The sequence below is a fragment of the Lissotriton helveticus genome, chromosome 7 (assembly GCF_964261635.1).
Source record: "Lissotriton helveticus chromosome 7, aLisHel1.1, whole genome shotgun sequence".
In the NCBI taxonomy this organism is placed as follows: Eukaryota; Metazoa; Chordata; class Amphibia; order Caudata; family Salamandridae; genus Lissotriton; species Lissotriton helveticus.
The window spans coordinates 1,155,761,682-1,155,779,792 of NC_136068.1; the positions used below are offsets into that span (position 1 = coordinate 1,155,761,682).

The 18,111-nt window shown below is 43.9% G+C and overlaps 1 protein-coding gene across 1 annotated transcript in view; it reads left to right on the plus strand.

Annotated features, from left to right (window-relative positions):
* The window catches only part of LOC144769415 (cilia- and flagella-associated protein 337-like), an 817,111-nt gene that overhangs the window by 386,251 nt on the left and 412,749 nt on the right, over positions 1–18,111 (plus strand). Inside the window, exon 17 of the mRNA XM_078653507.1 lies at positions 578–795. Within this exon, the coding sequence (XP_078509633.1) occupies positions 578–795 (218 nt within the window). The remainder of the gene's footprint in view (positions 1–577; positions 796–18,111) is intronic.

The following is an 18,111-nucleotide window of genomic DNA, read 5'->3' on the forward strand; positions in this document are numbered from 1 at the left end:
GATCTGAAACTTAACAACTAATTGTAAAAATCACTAATCGTGTGATAAATAAATATATTTTTGCCTAAAAAATTTAACATATATTCAGTTAATTTTCATGTAAGGGGAAGGTAAGACAAGGAAGAGAAAAATAATATAATATTAATTCAAATGAGTGCGTCAATGCATAGTGGTCCTTTGTAGAATTTTCTGTGTCAAGAACAGAGAACCAAAGTATTTCAATATGTTGGTCTGAATTTGTTTTTGCTGCTATCTGAATCATCGCAAACATGTGTCTATATGCACTGATGACACCTAATTGTCTTACATAAACTCTGCATTGAATAATTCTGTGTACAGCATAGAATGCTTCTTCCGCCCATGCTCTGAGATGGAACATTATGCACTCAAGCACTGGCTGCCATATTTCCACTGTAATAGCACTGAATATCTTGTGAAAACACTATGCATGGGGAACCTTTCTGACACTGTATTTCAACTCATTCACAGAGAGGAAGGGGAAATGAAACACACTGGCCTCATTTTGAGGTTCTCTAAATTCCCTAAAGTCTCAACCATGTTGTTTGTCTTGCTTTAGGTATCCGAGAGGCCCCCACCCCTGCTCTGTACCTGGAGGGCCCACAAAAGCACCCTAGTGAGTGTTCAGCTGCTTATATTTGGTTCGGACTCATTCATCCTCAGTGGTTCCTCAGACAGAACTGCCAAGATGTGGACTGTTGATGGGAAGTGTGTAGGAACCTTTGGGCAGGAGAAGAGCTGGAACTTAAGGAACCCCAACACATTCCTCCCCCACAAGTGAGTCTGGTGCACGTCTTGGAAATATGGTTCGCTAGGATTTAACTACAAGCAAGACAAAGCAAGCTAGCCTTAGCCGTTGTGTGTCTGTGCTTTAATTTACATATTTCTTGGTTTAATTTATGAGTGCTGCTTGAGCAGTCATGCTAAGTCATTTGAAACACAAGAAAAGACTACGGTATACAGTCTCGAATATGAACCATTGTAACTGGAGCTGCAAGTGGCATCCATGTGTCAGGCATCACGTTTGGACTTTGTCTATGCACCATGCTAATGAGGCCTCTTCTGCTTTTAATGGTGGCAACAATCAGCTGCCCACGAAATTGGTGGAATTTTGATGGCTCTGCGTTACGCTTGTAATGCGGAATTATAGCCAAATTCCGCTAATCGCTGCATGGCTCATTTTTTCATGCAAGGCTCGAGAAGCGTGAGTTGGCGAGTGAGGTTTGCCATCCCCAAGCATGATTGTCTAACATGGGCGGTCAAAAGCTGTCAAGGTCAGAGGGCTGTTTCTTGAGTAAATTTGCTGCCGCTCGAGTATATTTTCTACTCGAGCAGCTGCAAAATCAACTTGAATGGGTGCGTGCTTTTGCACACCGCATGGTTCAGTTCACTCTGATTTATCAGCGCTACTCACACTACCAGAGCTAAATTAAAGCACTGTGTGCATATTTTCTGCCAGCTTGTGGAACTCTGTGGAGTCTCACAGAGTTTTTATGTAACTCAGCGGAGTCTCTGGGGGTTAAACTGCTAGTTCTGCCTATACCTGCAATAAATGTGCATTGGAAACTACTAACAGGTCTCACCTTTCAAAGGTGGACTCAAAGTTAATGGCTTTTCTAATGCTTTCCCAAAATGGCCGTTATCTTAAATGGCCACTGTGCATGTGTATAGATGCATGCACAAAAGGTCGCCATTTTGGAAAGCCTTTTCATATAGCGTAAGAAAAATCATATCAACATTACTATCATCTGCACACGTGACCATTTTGAAAGTTTGGAAAACATTCCAATATGTTCACCCATATGTCCACATGGATACTCACGAATGGACAACTATGTCGGAATGTTTTTTTCACAGTACAATAAACATTCCAAAATGGCCACCAGTGAATGCGCATACATGCACACACATGGCGGCTATCATCTAATAATTTTTTTGTTAAATTTTATTACCAATTTATTATTCCAAGATGATGGATTCAAATTTGGGGATGGTAATGAAGAAACAAAATATGAGCAGTGTATCATAAAAATACAGCAAAATTGGTAGCCAGCTGGCAGCACGCAGCTGCCAGGCCCTTGCGAAAATAATACTTGAAAAAACATTGAAAAGGAGGAGGAAAATGTAATGGCAAGGGAGCAATAGATGAATGTGGGTGGAAAGACGTTATAGTAACACCTTGCGCACAACTCGTCAGAAGCTTGCTCCTCCTAATTCTAGTACCCGCATCCCTCCCACATACTCTCCAACACACCATACAGTTTTCTAACTCACCCAAAGATATCTCACAAAGCACACTCTACTCCATCCATTGTCACAATGAGATAGTCAAAGTTCCTATTATATTAATGTTGCTCATAAAACTGCTTATTTGTCTAATTTGACACCCAAGCATGATTAACAGAAACTTAAAGTCAGATGTTTTAAGAGTTGTGCATGGGCAAACTCATGCAAAATGCTGAAAAGCAGTGTAAACATTTGCAAAGGTATTTTCAAATCGTTTTTTGTGCTGGAAAAGTACCATGTTCTCAGTACAAATCGTGCTTTGCTCTGCTCTGCACCACTTTGTGTCAAGGGAGTGTTATTGAGGTTTAACTTGGGTGGATAAGCGCCACCCATAGTTTTTGACGCATCTTTCAAGATAGCCAACACAACTTTGCATCAAAAATAACCCGTCCTTGAAGCAGGCGCTAGCATTGAGAAATCATTTCATTGCTCCACCATCCACGCATTGCACATATGCTGTTGTAAACAGCATATAAACAATGTGTGGAAATGCTTAGAATGTGTCTAGACATAGGATTTTTTATTTGAAGGACATGCACTGTCGCTTTTGTTCCCTTGAAATAAAAATATTGGAAACTTATATAATTCATGTTACAATATGTGTTGTTTCATGACACTTAAATAATGTCTGCCTTTTATTAAATAACGCAATAGTATTGACGTGAGTTGTCCTAAAAATACAACTTCTGTTTCTCCAGATATCTTAACAGAGGGTGTGCTCAACTCGCTGAGCAATTGGAGCGGAGCTACTAGGCATTTTGATTACTGATATGTCGGTAACTGGTCAGTTACATCCAAGCAGCTCTCGTTTGAGCTGGTAAAGAGTAACTACGGGGGACAGATTTCTAGCCCAGCATTGTGATGAAAGGCAGGAAGGAAAAATAAGCATATCTGTGGAGGAAAAACAGTTGTGCATTCTTACATTTTAAAAGTGCACATATTTTATTTTAGCACATATTTTAACTTATTTTTCCCCTCTTGGGCCATCCGTGACCTGTCCAAATAGCTGCCTTTGTAATATCCCAGCTGCTGGAGAAACCACAAAGTACAAAATGATAGGCACACATTTCCTGAAAGCCTTGAGGTTTGGGCCAGGCTCCAAGATGATCACAGATGAGGTTTTATGCTGCAGAGCAGACCGGCAGCTGTTCCACAGCAGAGCGGGAAGGAGACACGCGGTCCAGCGAGTTCAGCTCTCCACAGAATCCGGGCAATTTCCTAATTGCAAAAATATCTCTGTGAAGCACGCAACAACAGTCCTAGTCCAAAGAAGCAAGACAGAACAACTCAAAACCCACCCACAGAGCGAGCATATGATCTACCTTCAGCAAAACATCTATTGAAACATGATGCACACCAATACCATAGTACTGCTGCTCCTAAATCTGTGGTGTTTAATTTCTGCTCATTGACTTGAATCAGCTGTATTGCATACCAGTGTTAACGCGGGGTTTCTGGTCTCTATTTACTTTACCAGATCCCAAATCATGTCGACTGAATCGTTGGTACCTGTCATTGAGTAAAAGATAATCTACTACTAGGTTAGTCAATTAAGAACTTACATCACTCTAAATAACCACTGACCAGTGATAAAGTTTAAAGATTTAATATAAAGCCAAAGATAACTGAAGATACAAACTTCTCAAGATAAGGTTTAAAAGGTATACTGGTATCACTATAAACATAAATTCTTTGAATAGTCTGAGTCTACAAAACAGAATAATAAGTACAAGTTCGAAAATCATCAGAGTTGCAAGAACGGATACAAGTTGCAACTTAAGAGTCATTACAGAAAAGAAAATTCAGGTTAGTCTGTCCCTACACTAGACTAAGTGACATCCCTACTTAACAAGATCTTTACCCCAAAAGGTGTCAGCCGTGGTGACTTCCTAAGAAGATCACGCACTTCTCTTTGTCTCTTCTGTAAATCGGTCTCTTGTGATCAGCCTATCTGCCTACCCCACCGCTCTCTTGGGCTTCCAAAATCATCTGCTCTCCTCTCCTCCCGGGTCGCTTTCCCTAATACAAAATCACATTTCCGACAGAAACGCCCCTCGGGACGCCCCTCACGTGGTGCAGTTTTGAGCGGCAAACTCCATGATGGTACTCTTCAAGACCCTCGTTAAAGTTGACCTTGGTTCCCAGGCTTCTTCTCCAGCGCGCCGGTACCCCCTGAAATTCCTGAAAACTCCTACAGGCCTGCGCCAAGCGCCACTGAACAAAGCCCCATTCATTTCAACTGATTAAGACCCCTCGCACCTGCATACAGGCCGTCCTACAGTGGGCCTCAAATTCCAGGCTCCACCATATCTATAGGTCATAAAACATATGTAAAGCACAGTACTTGGCGCCTCTCGACTTCTTCTCTAACGAGCACATTGCAGATCAAAGAAACAACATTATCTGTTCGGGCCTACTTGATTTACATGAAGCGGGTTCCTGCACTCTGAAAACATTTAACTTGATTTAAACAGTATTCTTAACTAACACACGTTTCTATAATGCCTCACATCTATAAAACATATATTTCAGTACTAAATTCAATAATACCTTTAGATGAACAATGTCAACCCACCCTCACATTATTTTAGCAGCACGTTTAGATTTACTGTGAATTGCCATGAGGCCTACACATTTCAACTGGTTTGCAAGACTCTATTTTTCTCTTACATGATCACTTAACATGAGAACGTGAGGTTTCCATATTCAATCTAACATTTCTATATTAGTCTTCACATTGCTATGGTTATTGTTACCCTACTTAAACACTCTATACATTTCACTACTGGGTATAAGACACTCTTGTGCAAAGTATATTTAAACTAACTACGTGCTTGTAAATATGGTGCACTTATACATTTTTCAGATTTGTGCTCTCTCAGTCCCCCCTTTGATGACTTTCAGGAGTCATCACCATCAAGACACCATCTCTAAAATGTAGGACCCTTCAAAGTGAAGTCATGGCAGTACCACTTCTTTTCATTGTCTCCAATGCTTTCAGACTCTTATATTGTGTATCTTGCATCGCTGTCAACCTTCTCTCCTGTTCTCTCATAGATCTTTGCAACCTGTTTGCTTTATACCATTGATACAAACGCACCAATCCCCACAAAGTGATTACACCAATCACAATTATGATGATGGGTTTCAGTATGTACCAAACGATACCTTTTCCTAGGTTGGCAAACCAACCTCCAACTTTACCCATTCCATGACCTACTTTTTCCCACACATTTATTTTTGTCAGATCCTCAATTTCGTGGTGAATTGCAGTGATGTTTCGTATGTATTTTTCTAAAGGTTTTGAATTGTCTGGAATGTAAGTGCAGCATTCCTGGACCTTCAAAGCCTTGCAAACTCCTCCCTCTTTGGCTAACAGAACGTCTAGAGCAAGTCGGTTCTGAAGAACCATTGCCCTTATCGATTGCATCTCTCCCTCCACCAGCATTAAGGTTCTAGCAGTACTGGCAGATAACCTATCTATGACTGTAGCCAATCTTCTAATTTTGATGTCATTCAGTATCAATCCCAAGATAGGGAATGCAGCACCAAATACATCCCCAATTACCTCTTCAGCACCTAACCCTCTCTTCCCCCTTGTTGGTATTCCTCTCTTTGTCGTTTCCAAATTCTCAACATGATATATTTTGGGGAAGACAATTGCTAGATAGCATGATCCGTACCAATTATCTGGTAGCTTCACATATGCATTTCTTCCACATACAAAATATAAATTTGGAATTGCTTGCATCTCTTTCAAAAAATCTTTGGAGTAATACTCCAATTGGAAAGCATGTTCACAACTGACTTGACCTACATACAGATTCTCATAATAGGAGTAACTCCTGTGAATGCACAGTTTCCCCCGTTTCTCCTTGTCTAGAGCAATTGGACCAAAGCTACCCTTTCTTTGCTGTATCCTTTCCTCCTTGGTCCAATCTGTTTCCCATTGTCCTGAAGCCTTTAGAATTTTCTGCCTCCTGTATCTAGTATCCACCTGCCCTATAAACTTTTTCTCAATTTCTGACACTTGACAAGTCAGATTATTTCTTCGGGCATGTGAAGTATCTAACGTTTTCCATGGAATGAACCATTTGTGTAATCTGTCTTCGCTCTTGTAATAGTCCCACCTGTTCAGATGCTTGTAATTTGGGACCTCTGGCAATGTCGAGTCAAAATTCGAGAAATAATACTCGAACCCCTCTCGTCCATAGAATATGCTTAACAACAAACTACATGTGATTCCATATGTCAATGGAAGATGATGGTATCTGATACCCTCATCCACCGAAGCTGGTAATTGCATACAAACGTAGCAATTCTTCGCCTCCATGACATCAATGTATTCATAAAGCAACTTGGCATAAGCATTTGACCTAAAGTTCCCCTTTGATTCATCAACATGTAATCTTTTGATCTCAGCATCTAACAAAGCCTTTTCTTTCTCAGTGTTTTCTCCTTTTATCTCAGCAACAGTGATAGGCCTTTGTGTTGATGTTTTCTTAGTTTCTAATCTCGTCTTTGTTTCATTTTCATGTCCCACTATATATGATACAGTAACTACTAAAACTATAAGAGAAATCACTACCCCTAAAAGTGTGCCAACTATACATTTTGCCCTGCGGTTCGGGTTGCCGGCCTCCATGATCTCAAACAGGGTAGTTTTGGCGTTCTTCTATCTCCAACGTCTCCTTCTCTCCGAACAAAGTCTCTCTTTCGAACAATGTCTCTCTTTTGAACACCTGGAAGCTGACAATTTACTCCGCAAACAGTTCTAGAGTCCTGTAGAAATAGACAACCCTAGCCCTTCTCCGTCCGCTAAAAGGAAGTCCCTACCATTTTCTTCTTCCACTCGGCGCTAGGTTATCTTGCAGCAATATTTACAAGGTTCTTTTCAAAGTCTTTTATCAATCTGAAACTATGAGTGTTCCAAGAAGTGACACTACGTCTTCATAGATGTCCATACGAAGAAGTATTCCCTCAAATTCTGGGCAATTCTTACATCAACATGGAAATTCGACTGTCTCTAGGATTATTCTCCTTATTTCGCTCTGGACAAGTGGACGAACAAAGTGAAGAGTTAAGGTTTTTTCAATCTCCACTCCTGGTACTATCAACTCTACATCCACAGTTACAAAGGGGTCCGTTCTGACCAAGATCACTTTCTTCACCTTCCCAGTTCTGCGCCCCCTTGAAGACATCAGCAACAAGGTATTAATCCAAGACAATGAGTGTTCCAAGAACTTCCACTACTCGTTCAAGCATTTCCAAACGAAGAAGAGTCCCCTCCAATACTGGGTATTGTGAAAAACAAACCGGAAAATCAACTGTCTCTAAAATCAATTTTCTGATTCCGCTCAGGAGAGGAGGATAGGTGATGTTGAGTGTCAGCAATCTTTCGGCCTCCACTCCTGGTAGCAGGAACCTTAATTGCACTGTGATAATTGGTTCAGTTCTGATCAGGCTCACTTCCCTGACCCTCCCGGTTTGGTGACCCACAGACATCTGCAACGAGGTAGGTCCAATCAGGAGTAGAGTACCTTCTGCTAGGCACTCGCAGCCTCCTGGATCTTCTGGGACCCTCCTGGGCTTGATCCTGGGTATCTTCTTCCGGATCTGAGTCTTCGGATATAGGAGCAAGTGTTTCTTCCCGAGCAGACCTCAAGCTCAGCCTCCTCCTTCTTTCCGGCCAGGTGGCTGCTCCACACTTTGTTCTCCTATTTCTCGTCCTCACTCTCGGTTCTTGATCACTCTGATACTGATCTGTGTCTGAGTCGTATTCACTGCAGCTCTCTCCTTCCGTTGCATCTTCGGTCTCACTGCCGTCGTGCCTTCTTTCCTCTTCAGGATCAGATGCGTTCCCAACTTCTTCTGACACCCCCACAGCTTGACTGGTCCCCCCTTGGGATTCTTCTTCCACTACTGGACTTTCGTCTGGGAGAGGAGCTGTTTCTTCTAGAGGTGCTGGAACTCTTCGAGTATGGGATGCGTGGATCCAATTGGGCAGCCCTCCGCACTTCACCGCGGTATTCGTGATCAGGATTACCTGAAAGGGCCCACGCCAACGTACATCTAGGCAGTTCTTCCGGACGTGCTTCTTGACCAGCACCCAGTCCCCTGGGCACAGATCATGACACAGGTTCCTTGATGATGGAACTTCAGCCGCCTGCACCTGAAGGGACACAGAATGGATGGCGTCAGACAGTCCCTTACAATAATCCAAGATCAGATCATCTGTGATATTCAATAGGGCAGCAGTTGGAACCGTAGGAAGTCTCATGGCCCTCCCCATCAAAATCTCGTGTGGAGAGAGACCTGTCCTCCTGTCAGGTGTGCTGCGCATGCTCATGAGCACTAAAGGAAGAGCATCTGGCCAACTCAAAGATGTGGATGAACAGACTTTAGCTATTCGACTCTTCAGGGTGCCATTTACTTCATCCACAATCCCTGAGGCTTCTGGTCGATAACTACAATGCAGTTTTTGATCGATCTTTAATGCAGAGCACAACATCTTCACAATTTCGCTGTTAAAATGTTTTCCTCTGTCCGATTCCAGAGAGGCAGGCACCCCGAAGCGTGGTATCAACTCCCTGAGCAATAGTTTGGCTACTGTGAGTGTATCGCACCTGCGTGTAGGGTATGCTTCAACCCATCTGGAAAATATGCATACCACCACCAAAACATACCTAAGGCGGTTGATTTTTGGCATTTCAATAAAGTCTAATTGCATTCTATTGAAAGGCCCTCCAGTCCTCCCAATGTGACTCAGTGTAACTGGTGTTCTTTTCCCTATGTTTAATTGTTGGCAGGTAACACATCGCTTGCATACTGATTCTGCCGCTATCCTAAATTTAGGGCAATACCAAGTCTGCCTAAACACTCTCAGCATAGCATCTCTTCCTAGGTGTACTGGACCATGTATTTGTCTTGCCATTGGATTCGCTAGTTCCTCAGGTAACACTGCCCTCCCATCTGCTGAAATCCAAAAATCCATCTCGCTTCTCACGCAACCTGCTATCTCCCATGCCTTTTTCTCTGTTTCAGGTGCGTTCTCCTGCATCACTCTTAAATCCTCCCAAGTGTCTACTGTTTCCAACATCATGCTCAATTCTGTCTTCTCTTCCGCCCCTTCTATTTCTACCTTTGTGAAGGAATAGTCCTGCTCCGCACAATAGCGGGCGACTTCGTCTGCATAACGGTTACCTTGTGACACAAAATCTGTATTCTTAGTGTGAGCTACACACTTTACAATAGCAATGGCAGCTGGACCTTGTAATGCTTCCAACAACAGTCGCACAAATTCTCCATTTCGAATGGGCGAACCAGAAGAGGTCATGTAACCTCTCTGAGACCACAATTGCCCGAAATCGTGAACCACACCGAAACCATATTGGCTGTCAGTGTATATGGTGACTCTCTTTCCGTTTCCTGCTATACAGGCACGAGTTAGGGCAATGATTTCTGCTACCTGTGCGGAATGTACTCCTTCCAGGCAAGCGGCTTCCACAACTCCCGTAATGGTACAAACAGCATAAGCTGCTCTCAGTCGACCAGTATCGTCTCTTAAACATGAGCCATCGACAAAGTAAATTTCATCAGGGTCAGTCAACGGCTCATCCACAATATCGGGTCTGGGCTTCGTGCATAGTTCAGTCACATCGAGGCAATCGTGGTCTTCACATTCTTCGCCTTCTATTACAGTAGGTAGTGGCATCAATGTAGCAGGATTCAAAACAGAGCATCTCTTAAGGGTCACGTTCTCCGCAGCAAGGATAACTTGCTCGTAGCGCGTGAGCCTGCTATTGGTCAGATGCTGCGTCTTGGTCCTGGTCATTAACAATTCTACGGAATGCGGTACATACACCACTAACTGATGTCCCATCACAATACTCTCACACCTCTCAATGCTGACACCCGTTGCAGCAACGGATTTGAGACATCCGGGCAACGCTGCGGCTACCGGATCTAATGTAGCCGAAAAGTATGCAACTGGTCTACGGGCATTTCCATGGGTCTGTGCCAAGACTGACAAAGCACATCCCTCTCTCTCACAGCAATAAAGTGAAAAAGATTTCTCGTAATCGGGCATCCCCAGAGCCGGAGCACGACACAAGTCGTCTCTCAACTGCAGGAATGCCACTAGGCATTCATCGTCCCATGGTACCGGATCACTCACCTCCTTGTGCGTCAGTTTCTGTAAGGGCTTTGCTTTCAGTGAAAAGTTAACTATCCACTGTCGACAATAACCAACCATTCCTAGGAACATCCTAACTTCTCTCTGTGTCGTGGGCGCATTCATCTTCATTATCGCCTCAATCCTATCTGGAGATACCTTACGCTTTCCCTTTTCTAACCGGTGCCCCAAATACTGTACTTCTGTCAAACAGTACTGTAACTTGCTCGGAGATACCTTATGTCCATTTTCAGCTAAATGGTTCAACAAGGCAATGGAATCTGTTTTACAAGCTTCCTCGGTCTCTGACGCAACAAGTAGGTCATCTATGTACTGAACCAGAACCGAATTCTGCGGCAGTACTAGATTTTCGAGATTCTTCTTCAACAACTGGTTGAAGATTGATGGACTGTCTGTGAATCCTTGTGGGATTCGACACCATGTTAAAACGCGATCTTCCATTTTAAAAGCGAAAAGGTACCTGCTTTCTTCATCCAATGGGATTGAAAAGAAGGCCTGGCAAAGATCTATCACTGTGAACCATTCTGCTTGGCATGGTATCTGAAACAGTATCACTGATGGATTCGGTACCACTGGACAACATGAAACAACTATATTGTTAATTTTCCGAAGGTCCTGAACTATTCTGAATTTCCCACTAGGTTTCTGCAAACCCATAATCGGGGAGTTATAAGGACTTCCCACGATTTCTTTTAATATTCCCTGCTGAATCATTGACTCGATCACAGGCTTTATTCCTGCAATCGTTTCCTGGGACAATTTGTATTGCGGCGTTCTGGGAAACTCGGCATTTGGCTTTACCATTATTTTTACTGGTTCTACCCCTTTAATCAATCCTATTTCTTCACCCGTGAAATCCCATACCTCTGACGCCACAGCATCTCGTAGGTCCTGGGGAAGATCTTCTACAGTCAGAGTAGGATATAGTTCTATGCAAGATTTTGAATTGGCTACCTTGAAGGTAGCGTCATCGTCTGTAGTCTGTACCTCCACTCCTTGCGGGGTGCAGTATATAGTGCAATTCAATTTGCATAACAAATCCCTTCCTAACAGACATACAGGACTCGAATCACATACTACAAACTGATGTTCATTCATATGGTTTCCTATTTTCACGGATACTGGTTCAGTCAAGGGACTAGTCATCCTTTTGTTTGCAACTCCTACCACTTGAATTGTTTCCCCTGACATCGGTAAATCTGGAACCACCACTGATCTCAACGTTGATCGAGTAGCTCCAGTATCCACCAAGAACGTCGTAGGACATCCTGCCACTTCAGCCTCAACAAATGGCCCCCTTTGATTCACCTCTAGGACTGCCCCGAGGGTACAGTCCTCTTCCTTACTCACACGCTGTCCTGTCAATGGATCAACATAATAACACTTTTCTTCCTCGATAAAAAGAGGCATTTGTTTAAAGACCTTTCCCCCTGTCGCTATTTTCGGTGGCTGTGGGAACTGAGCTCGTGGAGCCAAAGTCCCCCCTTTGACCACCTTGCTTCCTGGGACTGTTGTCTTTTGAGCTGGAACCTCTTGAACCTGCTCCTCTAATTCCAGCTCTCCATTTTCAGGGTTAAAGGGACACTCGCGTCGCCAATGTCCCACCTGGTGACACAAATGGCACTTTGTCGTTTTCTTTAAAGTGGCAAAGTCTACTCTAGGTCTCTGGCCTTCTTCATTATCCTTGTTCTGACCATTTGGCTTTCGTCCCATCCCCTGCTTCTGTTGTCCACCCTTCCCTGCTGACTGCATCTGCACTACCATCAATTTCTCCTTTAAATTTTTCTTTTTAGAATCTATTTCGTCACTGCAGTATCTCGCATATCGCAGGATCTCATCTAGTGGTTTGTTTTGCCAACAGATTAAATGTTGTTGAATCATCAAACAAATATCTGGTCTCAGCCCCAAAACGAATTTTGACACAAACTGTCCTATGTCTTTGGGATCCATTACATCGAGTCCACTATATTGTTTGAATATTTTCAGTAATCTCTCATAAAACTTGTGAACTGTCTCCTTGGGTTCCTGCCTTGTTCGGTCTATTTTTACCCAATCTATATCTTGTGGAGGCACTTTATCCTTTAACCAGGCTATTACTCTTTCGTACTTCTCCATGACACTGTCCGATGGTCCATTAGTTCTAGCATTCCTCTCAGGTTCTACATTTGGCCACTGGACACTAATCTTGCAGGTTACCCACAAATCCCCTGGAACCACAATATCAAACAAGGTGTTCAAATCAATCCACAATACTTTGGAGATCTTGACAAACCTTTCTACCTGCTTATACCACTCGACTGGGTTTTCCCTCAATTTCGGAAACGAGTTGGTAAATGCAGCCAAATCTCCCCTACTCCATGGTACATGTACATAATTCCCATTAGATATTTCTCGCAAAGGGAATGCCTCCATCTGCATTACCCTTCCCTCGGGGGTCATCACATTTGTACTTCGTCTAACTGTACCCCTTTTGGACCATCTCTCTTCCCATTTGTCCAGGTCTCTCCACACCCTTATTCCCAATATCAACTCTCTTATGTGTGTTTTTAATCCTGTAGTTCTCTTCTCGTCTAGGTCTTGGTCTGAGTACTGCAACCTATGGTTACTCTGTAACGTCTTTGTTCTGGACAAATCTACCCCGTACCTGTCTGCCAAGTTAGACAGTTTCTCATGAATTGCTCTGGCCTTTCTAGTAGTATCCTTCGCTATGAACAGCAGCTCATCTTGTTCGTACAAATCAATCCTTTCTAAAGGCACCGTCCCTTCTATAATCTCGTCTAGATCAGATTTTAGGCTGGAGACATCAAGCCTTTTAACCTTTATCGCAGCTTTTAGTACTTCGGCTCTAGGTGCTCCTTCCACCTCTCTCCCATCCCAGCTCCTAGTCCTGCGCCTAGGCTCTGGTGAGTTATGTGGAGTCCTCCCATGTTCCCATCTCTCTAGGTCCCATGCCTTTCCATCTTCTCGGGGTGGATGGTGAAACACTCCTTCGCGCCTTATAGCCCAGCGTTCCCCATCCTGTCTAGTTTCACGGGATGCATGGTAAGATATTCCGTTACTCCCTCTTTCTTCCTCATGCATCTGTGACCTCTGATCACTTGATGTATGACGTGATCTTTCACTGTTCCCTCTTTGCCAGTGCTGTACATTTTCCCCAGGTGCGTGATGAGTGCACCTAAACCTCTCTCTGTACTCTTGTGTTCTTTGGTCTCCCTCGGTTTGCATGAGGCGAGACATCTCCTCACACTCCATACTCCTACCATTCTGCTCCTGCTGTTCCCTCCCATTCATAGGACGTGTAACTCCTCTATTCTCCTGACTTTGCCCTTCTCGGCCCTGACTGCTTTCGCTAGCCCCGCAATGAGATACAGTCCCGTTACCTCGGCTTTCCCACTCGGGTTCTGTTCTTAACCTATTACTCGGGGTTATTGCGGACCCATCCCATTCTCTCAAATCAGCTCTTAATTCTGTATAGGATTTCGGCCGTGGTCCCCTCAGGTCCATCGGTCCTCTCTGACCTCCCTGTCCTGTGTTGGGACCCACAGTCGTATCGAATGGGGTGTTCCACGTTACCGATCCTGGCAACTGCTTCCATGCATTTGTCGTGTTATTCCTCCTTTCCATCTCAATCCTTTCTCTATCTAACCGTGCCTGCTCTTCCCCTCTGCCATGTTCTGGATTGTAAATCGACACTATAGGTCCTATGGTAACAGGTACTTGAAGAGCATCCAAAAGACTCAACCTGTTCGGTGTTTGGCGTCTTTTGTACCACAAACCTTCCCACTACACTCTGTACTGTGTTGTTTTGAGGTGTCTCCTCGCCTTTGATAGGTGTCCATTCCGATATAGGGAGTGGTGTAAACCCCTCTATGGCAGTCCCATCTTCCCTTGCGAGCCCTCTATCTTCAATTTCCCCAACTCTCGGAGGTGGTCTGTCTATCAATAATCTGTTTATCACATTGTCCTCCGAGTCGCTCTCCTCATCCTCTTCCATGAGGTTCCTCCCACCTACCACCTCCCTCATTGGATACAACTTCTCTACCTCAATAGCCTGTACCCTCCATCTCTTTGCCTCCTCGTCCCATTTAGAATCTCGCACTGCTCTTACCGATCGAGTCAATCTTTGTTGACGCCTGTTCAAATTCCTATCGTGTGCCGCCCTAATCCATGCATTAAGGGCCTCAAACTGGGTCGGTCTAGGTGAGGGTTTCAATGAGGACATGATTGCTTTTAGCCGATGTAACACCTCTAGCTTAAACGTCCCGTACTTCAGGAACTGCATTTCCTCATTTCCTTCCGTAAGCTTATTCCAAGCCCCAATCCATAATATTGTATGCAGCCCCACATTCGCTGCCATATAATGAGCTGGTGTACCCTCCGGCGGTGCCTCTTCCCCGTAATAATGTTCACTTCTTTTTCTTTTAAAAATCCCTTTCAAACACTTAAAGCACTTCATGATTTCTCTTTTCTCCGCGTTTGTTTACTTCCTGATGACAATCTACCAATCACTGCGCTGTTCTCGCTAACTGGCCTATCCGATCGCGACTTCTCACTGACGTCGCGCCAGCCGCCCAATCGCGTCGCGGCTCTTGCCGACGTCACACCAACCGTCCTATCGCGTCGCGGCTCTTCACTCGCCACCCTATCTCAGCGCGGCTCTTTCTGACGTCACTCGTCCCCCTTCGCAGCAGTTCCCCTCCTTTTTCAGCTCGTCTCCTCGGTCATGCGTGCATCCCATTCATACTCTGAAAAATGATTACTTCTGTCCAAGCGATCACCTTTCTTGACTGTACGCCCACAGTCTTTCTGTAGTTGTCCCCTTAACTTGACGAAATGTCTTTCCGTTTATTTCCAGACAATCGCCTTCTCTGATAGGTTACTCACACACAGTAACTTCCGACCAGCGTCCATTACTCATACGCTCACTCTTACACTCCCCCTATCTCGGTCCCACTGCGGTCAATGGTACCTCATGACTTCCGTACTATGGTCGACAACTACCCTGGATGTTCGATACACCCAAAACCACTTAAGCTCTGGCCTGAACTTAAGATTTACCAGTTCACCCTTTTACCAGGTAACCAGTTCACCAGGTTGCGCGCGCTCACAACCTTCTCACAATCACTCTACAGGCATTCAACTCCGCAAGACATTACACTACAAATACAACACAAAACACCGCAATCTGTTCACGCATTACCCTTGTTATACTTACTCTCCTCCAATACTGCTGCTTTTCTCGCCCCGTCTGCACCTTCGGCGCACGATTCTTCCGCTGCTCGTCTCTCGATGTCTAGGGGCCTTGGGGTAAACTAACCTCTCTAGATTACCTTCCTCAAGAAGATAACCATCCTAAACTGCTACCAACTGTTAACGCGGGGTTTCTGGTCTCTATTTACTTTACCTGATCCCAAATCATGTCGACTGAATCGTTGGTACCTGTCATTGAGTAAAAGATAATCTACTACTAGGTTAGTCAATTAAGAACTTACATCACTCTAAATAACCACTGACCAGTGATAAAGTTTAAAGATTTAATATAAAGCCAAAGATAACTGAAGATACAAACTTCTCAAGATAAGGTTTAAAAGGTATACTGGTATCACTATAAACATAAATTCTTTGAATAGTCTGAGTCTACAAAACAGAATAATAAGTACAAGTTCGAAAATCATCAGAGTTGCAAGAATGGATACAAGTTGCAACTTAAGAGTCATTACAGAAAAGAAAATTCATGTTAGTCTGTCCCTACACTAGACTAAGTGACATCCCTACTTAACAAGATCTTTACCCCAGAAGGTGTCAGCCGTGGTGACTTCCTAAGAAGATCACGCACTTCTCTTTGTCTCTTCTGTAAATCGGTCTCTTGTGATCAGCCTATCTGCCTACCCCACCGCTCTCTTGGGCTTCCAAAATCATCTGCTCTCCTCTCCTCCCGGGTCGCTTTCCCTAATACAAAATCACATTTCCGACAGAAACGCCCCTCGGGACGCCCCTCACGTGGTGCAGTTTTGAGCGGCAAACTCCATGATGGTACTCTTCAAGACCCTCGTTAAAGTTGACCCTGGTTCCCAGGCTTCTTCTCCAGCGCGCCGGTACCCCCTGAAATTCCTGAAAACTCCTACAGGCCTGCGCCAAGCGCCACTGAACAAAGCCCCATTCATTTCAACTGATTAAGACCCCTCGCACCTGCATACAGGCCGTCCTACAGTGGGCCTCAAATTCCAGGCTCCACCATATCTATAGGTCATAAAACATATGTAAAGCACAGTACTTGGCGCCTCTCGACTTCTTCTCTAACGAGCACATTGCAGATCAAAGAAACAACATTATCTGTTCGGGCCTACTTGATTTACATGAAGCGGGTCCCTGCACTTTGAAAACATTTAACTTGATTTAAACAGTATTCTTAACTAACACACGTTTCTATAATGCCTCACATCTATAAAACATATATATCAGTACTAAATTCAATAATACCTTTAGATGAACAATGTCAACCCACCCTCACATTATTTTAGCAGCACGTTTAGATTTACTGTGAATTGCCATGAGGCCTACACATTTCAACTGGTTTGCAAGACTCTATTTTTCTCTTACATGATCACTTAACATGAGAACGTGAGGTTTCCATATTCAATCTAACATTTCTATATTAGTCTTCACATTGCTATGGTTATTGTTACCCTACTTAAACACTCTATACATTTCACTACTGGGTATAAGACACTCTTGTGCAAAGTATATTTAAACTAACTACGTGCTTGTAAATATGGTGCACTTATACATTTTTCAGATTTGTGCTCTCTCACCAGCATCTGAATCAATTGTGTCTGGCCAAACAATCCTCTTCTGTGCTGCTCCATAATCCGCTCTGCTCAACACTTGCTTCCAGACTAACGATTTACTCCTGAAGAAAGTTTCTACCTCATCCCATCCTCATAAATCAATAAAGTGCCTTTTTACTCTCTCAGCATCTGAGTACCCATTTGTTGTGTTTATAATACTTGTGTCCGCTACGGGACACCTTATCCGATATGCTTATCTGTGTCCCTGCGAGGACACCGTACCAGCAGTGAGGTCACCAGCTGGGAACTGTCAGAAGTGACAGTTGCCAGCTGATCGCCGAGCTGACTGCAGTTGCGCTCCATGTCTGTAGGAGCATGCGTGTTGGCTTAATATAATAAAAGGAATTGCTTACTCCTATATATAGTGATTCTTAACAATACTGGCGACGACAAGCCAGCACGGAACCCACGGAACAAATGCCAAAAAATAGAAAGAAGAAGAATGAAAAGCAGTAAATCAAGCCATCTCGCAACTGTGCAGTAAACGGTATTTCTTTGGGGAAAAAAAGGAGGAAGTTGTAAAGTCTATAGGCCCCCCAAGGAAGACACAGGAGCCATAGTGCAGATTAACTTCTTTATTTCTTGTCAATTCCTAAAGAGCGCCGAGCCTCTGTCCTAACGTCGGCTCTTCGCGCTTCTCTCTCACTCCGAGCACCGATGCGCGCGCAGCCAACATGGCCGCCGGCACGTCACGTCGCCGACGTGACGTGCAACCGCTAGACTGCCACTACATATCTCCCCTTTTTCCAACATTTAACATTGTTT